The sequence below is a fragment of the Mus caroli genome, chromosome 8 (assembly GCF_900094665.2).
Source record: "Mus caroli chromosome 8, CAROLI_EIJ_v1.1, whole genome shotgun sequence".
Taxonomy (NCBI): Eukaryota; Metazoa; Chordata; class Mammalia; order Rodentia; family Muridae; genus Mus; species Mus caroli.
In genome coordinates, this window is record NC_034577.1 from 95,902,100 (window position 1) to 95,908,244 (window position 6,145).

Below are 6,145 nucleotides of genomic sequence, written 5' to 3' on the forward strand. Positions count from 1 at the left end.
CTTTCTTTCTTTCTTTCTTTCTTTCTTTCTTTCTTTCTTTCCTTCCTTCCTCCCTCCCTCCCCCTCCCTCTCTTCCTCCTTTCTTTCTTTCTTTCTTTCTTTCTTTCTTTCTTTCTTTCTTTCTTTCTTTCTTTCTTTCCTTCCTCCCTCCCTCCCTCCCTCCCTCCCTCCCTCTCTTCTTTCTTTCTTTCTTTCTTTCTTTCTTTCTTTCTTTCTTTCTTTCTTTCTTTCTTTCTTTCTTCTTTTTTTGGTTTGTTTTACTTATATGGGTCTGAGAGTAATGATGACTTTAATTTAGACATAGACTCATTAATCCATGCTGAGATTTCCTTTGGGGCAAGTGGGGATGCAAATATGCTCCCAGGCCTAAAGCACCCCATCTGTGGCTCACTCCCTGAGATCCCGAGGAGATCTGCTTGTAGGTCAACCTGCACAGAGCAAAGCAGTTGATAACTGAGTGGGCAACTAGATGAGCTTGGGCTGTGTGTGGGCCTTCTGGCATTTGAGTTGCTGTCTCCAGGTGATGGTATGGATCCACGGTGGTGGACTGATTATAGGATCAGCTTCCATGAATGATGTATCTGAACTGGCAGCCACTGAGGAAATAGTAATTGTCGCAATCCAGTATCGTTTGGGGATCCTTGGCTTCTTCAGGTAAGCCTGGGACTGGGCTGGGTAAAAGGGACTTAGTAGAACATGGGCAGCCATGCATTCTTCTTTCTGCTGCTTCACAGCACTGGAGACCAGCATGCCAGAGGCAACTGGGGATACCTGGACCAAGTGGCTGCCCTACGCTGGGTGCAGAACAATATCGCTTACTTTGGAGGCAACCGTGACAGGGTCACTATATTTGGAGTTTCAGCAGGAGGCACAAGTGTGTCTTCCCATATTCTGTCCCCTATGTCCAAAGGACTCTTTCATGGAGCCATTATGCAGAGTGGAGTGGCCCTACTGCCTGGGCTCATCTCTGACACTTCTGAGGTGGTCTACAAGGTAAGTGCCCTCAAGAACAACAGCCCCTACTTTGCTACCTCAGTCTTTGACTCTGGGGCTCTGGTATTCAGTTAAGTGAATTTTATGTATACTGAGCATGTTCTATGACAGCAAACCTCTATCCAGTGGCTTCTGTCATTAGCAAAATCCCATGGTTTCCCAGTTGGTTTATTATTGTTGTGATAAAGATCATTGCCACAAGCTCCTTGGGAAGAAACAGGTTTGTTTCAGCTCACAGTTTATAATCTGTCTTGTTGGGAAGTATGCACTTAGGCATGTATCTGGAGGCCAGAACTGAATCAGAGACCAAGGAGCAGCATGCTTAATGGCCTATTGCCTATGGTTTCCTCAGTTCGATTTCTCCTACAACCCAGAACATTTGCCCACAAGTGACACTGCCCACAGTGAGGTGGGCTCTTCTCCATCAGTCATATCTCAGGAAAATGCCCAGACTTGCCTAAGGGCCAATCTGATAGAGTCAATATTCTCAGCTGAAGTTCCTCTTTCCAGATCATCCTGGCATGTGTTGAGCTGATGAAAAGGAAATCTATCAAGAACACATGATTGAGGAAAAAGTTCAGCTAGTAAAAATATCTGCTGTGTAAGCATGAGGTCCCAAGTTCAAATCCTCTGAACCCATACAAAGTTGGTGTGGCAATATGTATCAGAAAATGCAGTGTTCCTGCGGAAGTAAAGAAAACAAAGATAGAAGGCTCCCTGGAAGGTCATAGGCCAGCTAAGCTGTGTAGACAAATATGAACAAGGGATATCATGATAAATAACACCTGAGATTGTTCCCTGATGTTTATAGACAAAATGTGCTTTCATACCTATTGTCCCCTGTGAGTAGCACACACACACACACACACACACACACACACACCCCAAAGCAAGAACAAAAGAATATACAGTTAGAAGGTCCTTTTCTAGCTGTTACCTCTGAGTGACAAAAAATATGAACAATTCTACTCACTCCTTTCATACACAACGAACACTAGGATGTGGTATTAAGTGGTAATGCCATCTACTAGAGTCAAGGAAACTGCTCCCTGCTGGGAGGGATGAGCTAACCATTGTCTGTTCCATTTACAGACAGTAGCCAACCTATCTGGTTGTGAAGCCACAGACTCAGAAGCCCTGATCCACTGCCTGAGAGCAAAGAGTAAACAAGAGATCCTGGCTATTAACCAGGTTGGGAGGATTGTGTGTCTTGGAGGACCTGATGAACGGGGTGTGGGATTTCCATCAATCACATACTACTCAAATGTGCTAAATAATCTCCACGGTTTGGTGTCCTTTCAGTACAGTGTGCAGAAATAACAAGACAAGCTAGTTGTGATTTCAAGTTTCTTCTAGAGTGTGCATAGACCCCTTGGATGAGATAGGATATAGGGAATTTCTTTGAATATTCATGGGCATTAGAATATTTATAGGATTGTTCTTCAGCACTGACTGTCAATGCTGTATAGGTCTTCAAGATGATCCCTGCTGTGGTGGATGGGGAGTTCCTACCCAAGCATCCTCAGGAGCTGCTGGCCTCTAAGGATTTTCACCCTGTCCCCAGCATCATTGGTGTCAACACAGATGAATGTGGCTGGGGAGTCCCCATGGTGAGACCTAGTTCTAAGCCCCTGAGAATGTAAACTCAAATGGTGGGTGGTGGNAACTCAGAGATACTTTGATGTAGTTCCAAACCATCCAAAATTTAAGACTTATCTTCTGCCTCCCAGTTCATGGGCCTTGACCATATCATAAAGAACATAACCAGAGAGACCCTGCCAGCTGTTCTGAAGAGCAGAGCAGCACGGATGGTGAGAGACACCTTGCCTCCTGTCCAGACAGAGAGGGTCCCCATATTTTTTTCCCAGATAACATGCCCAGAAATAAAGTGTGTGTGTGTGTGTGTGTGTGTGTGTGTGTGTGTGTGTGTGTTCCTGAATGGGATCACTGCAAAGCTTCTACCTTTCCCCTAGACCCTCTTTCATCCCTGGCCGCATTCCTTACTTAGAGGTTGTTTCCTGCCTCTCATCATTCTTCCTGATTCCTATTGGTGTAGATGTTGCCTCCAGAATGTAGTCACCTGCTAATGGAGGAGTATATGGGGGACACTGAGGACCCAGAGACCCTGCAAGCACAGTTCAGAGAGATGCTGGGGGACTTCATGTTTGTGATCCCTGTACTCCAAGTGGCACATTTCCAGCGTGAGTACATCTGCGATAAGAGCAAGGGCAGGGGGTGCTCAGAGCTGTGGGACCCAGGTGAGCTCTGGAGTGTCCAGGCCAGACCCATGTCTTAGTCAGGTCTCTGATAGCAGGCAGCTTTCCCTCATTAAATATTTATGTCTAATGTAAAGGCTGGCATTCTATCCAGGTCTAGAGGAGGAAACATGTGAGTTACACTCAGGGTCTTGTCAGCTCCTCAGCTGGGAATGCCAGGGTCTCTGTTTAACAAAGGTTTACCAGATCCAATTCCCCAGTCTGGAGCTCACCACTCAACTGTGATTCCAGATAACTTTAGGGCAAGGTTTCTTGTTAGGCAGACAATCTTCATATGAGAAATCACGATGTTAACCTGTGTCGTCACCCCCAGGTTCCCAGGCTCCTGTCTACTTCTATGAGTTCCAGCATCTGTCCAGCTTCGTCAAGCATGTCAGGCCATCACATGTGAAGGCAGACCATGGTGATGACGTTGCCTTTGTCTTTGGCTCCTATTTGTGGGACATGAATTGTAAGTCTTCCTTGTTTCCTTGAGCCGAATGGAACATCAGATGAGTTCCTGAGGGGTTATTGAGCTCTATTTTCAGTTTGGGAAACTGAGAGTCTGGGAGACGACTGGATAAAGTGTTCACCATAGCTGAGTTTAAAAAAACAAACAAACAAAAAACAAAACAAAACAAAAAAACAAAACCAAAGCTTTTTCCCCCAAATATACTAGGGTTAGAATATGAACCTTTCCTAGTCTAGCTTGTGCTAGAAGGAATGAGAGCTCGCTGGTGTAGAAATGAACCTGAGAAACTTCAAGTAGTGCTTTGGATGGATCCTGGATTCTGAATGTGGAAGAAAGACGGCATAAACCAGGCTTAGGGTTCGCCATCTGGCTGTGGTTTCTGTAGGAGAGTATGAGATGGCACCTGAATGAGGAGGCTAAGATTTGGACTCTTGTTATCCTTATGTCTGCAGTGGACTTCACTGAGGAGGAGGAGATGCTGAAGAGGATGATGATGAAGTACTGGGCCAATTTTGCAAGAAATGGGTGAGAATTCACCTCATTCTCAACATATTTATGGTCGGGTCTAAGGTGTTCCCCATTAGTATGCATGTGTCTTTAATTACATGACAGTCTTCAACCCAGGGCACATTCAGGAAGATGCCTTCTAGCTTTTACTTACAGTTCATCCCACGGAAACCGGGTGGGTGAGTCACATTATTGTGATACTGCTCTTTAGATTGTGCTTGTGAGAGAGAGGGACACAAAACCAGCCAGCTGCCCTTGCTTCACATGGAGTAGACACTGGTGGTGACACTTGTATTTATATCAGTACACCAGGCCATCTGTTCCCTCAGGCCCTTGGTCTGCACATCTACTGCCCTAACCAAATAAGGGGATCAAGCTTTGGGTCAGAGAGACCTTCACTCTTCCCTGCTGGCTGTCATATCCACAGGAACCCCAACAGCGAGGGTCTACCCTCCTGGCCTGTGATGGACCATGATGCGCAGTACCTGCAGCTGGACACCCAGCCTGCTGTGGGTCGAGCCCTGAAGGCCAGAAGGCTGCAGTTCTGGACCAAGACTCTGCCCCAGAAGATCCAGGAGCTCAAGGGTTCTCAGGACAAGCATGAAGAGCTGTAGTGTCCTGTGTCAGGAATGGTGTGTGAGATTAAAAGCAGATGGGGTAATTCTGAGGTTACAAAGTCCATTTATTTATTTTTATTTGTTCCAACACTTATGTAAGCATTTCTAATATCAGCATTTGCCCTTCCAGACATGTATGAAGAGCAGTCAGTGCTATTTCTTATCATTCTGGGCAAACATTCATTAGAATCAATAAAAGCTCTCATAACAGTGTGGATGTGTGAGCCCCAAAGTAACCCCCCATCTTCTTTAACCCTTCAGTGAGACTAGGCTCCCCTTTCCTTCCTTCCTTCCTTCCTTCCTTCCTTCCTTCCTTCCTTCCTTCCTTCCTTCCTTCCTTCCTTCCTCCCTCCCTCCCTCCCTCCCTCCCTTCCTTCCTTCGTTCCTTCTGTTCTTCCATTATCTTCTCCCCATCTTCACTCTTTTCTCAAGTCCCAGATCCTCTTCAAATGAAGTGGATGCTTCAGGTACTGTTGACTGTGGAGGACTGCCTGCATCAAATCCTGTCTCCTTTCTCAGCAAATTCATGTTTTCCCATATTTATGATTACCATTAGGAAATCTGCTTTCCCTAAGTCCTTTTGCCTTCAGAATTCTGTTTCTAAAAGACCTTTAACTACCAGTAGGACTCATAGTATCCGTGGCCTCAGATGTGTGTGGGCTGAGATAGGAGAACTACATAAATCCAAGGCAAGATAATAAAAACCATATCTCAGAAGCAAAACAAAAATTATAACCTCAGTAACTTACAACAGTAACAAGTGTACAGTCTTATAGATTGAGAAATCCAGGGTCAAGATGCCCACAGATTTGCTGTGTGGTGAGAAACAGTTCTCTTGGGAATCCAGTCTCAAGGATCACTGCGTGTGCCCTCTCCTGGTAGGATGTGTAAACAAGGCCATTACAAGGATAATATCAAGTCCCTGCTGACTTGAACTGGGGGCAGGGAAGACCTTCCTGTCAGTGAGACTGACCATGTAGGATGCTTCCATTCTATATGTACAGCATTGTTTGAAGTCACCACTGCCAGCATGTCTCTGCTCATCAGCTCTGTATATACACACTAAGCTTAAGGGTGTCAGTTAGGTTTGAGACTGTTAATAATTATCTCATTTTTGATAGCTTGATTCTGGATTGTTTTTATGAGTGAGTTCTATGCTTCCCTCGGGCCCTTTTCCTGCCATTCAGTGTCTTTAACTCTGATTCAAAGTACACATGACAAAACTTCATCTTACTCTACTAAGACTTGTCTCAAATCCCATATAAATAGAATGTCTTGTGACTGGCTAGGTCACTTCACAT

The 6,145-nt window shown here is 45.2% G+C and overlaps 1 protein-coding gene across 1 annotated transcript in view; it reads left to right on the plus strand.

Moving 5' to 3' along the window:
• Positions 1-5,057, plus strand: part of LOC110299649 (pyrethroid hydrolase Ces2a) — a 7,825-nt gene extending 2,768 nt beyond the window's left edge. Inside the window, exons 4-12 of the mRNA XM_021169387.1 lie at positions 521-654; positions 735-993; positions 2,086-2,184; positions 2,463-2,603; positions 2,724-2,804; positions 3,050-3,194; positions 3,583-3,720; positions 4,173-4,245; positions 4,655-5,057. Coding sequence (XP_021025046.1) covers positions 521-654; positions 735-993; positions 2,086-2,184; positions 2,463-2,603; positions 2,724-2,804; positions 3,050-3,194; positions 3,583-3,720; positions 4,173-4,245; positions 4,655-4,841 — 1,257 coding nt within the window. The 3' untranslated portion in view covers positions 4,842-5,057. The remainder of the gene's footprint in view (positions 1-520; positions 655-734; positions 994-2,085; positions 2,185-2,462; positions 2,604-2,723; positions 2,805-3,049; positions 3,195-3,582; positions 3,721-4,172; positions 4,246-4,654) is intronic.
• The last annotated feature ends 1,088 nt before the right edge of the window (positions 5,058-6,145 follow it).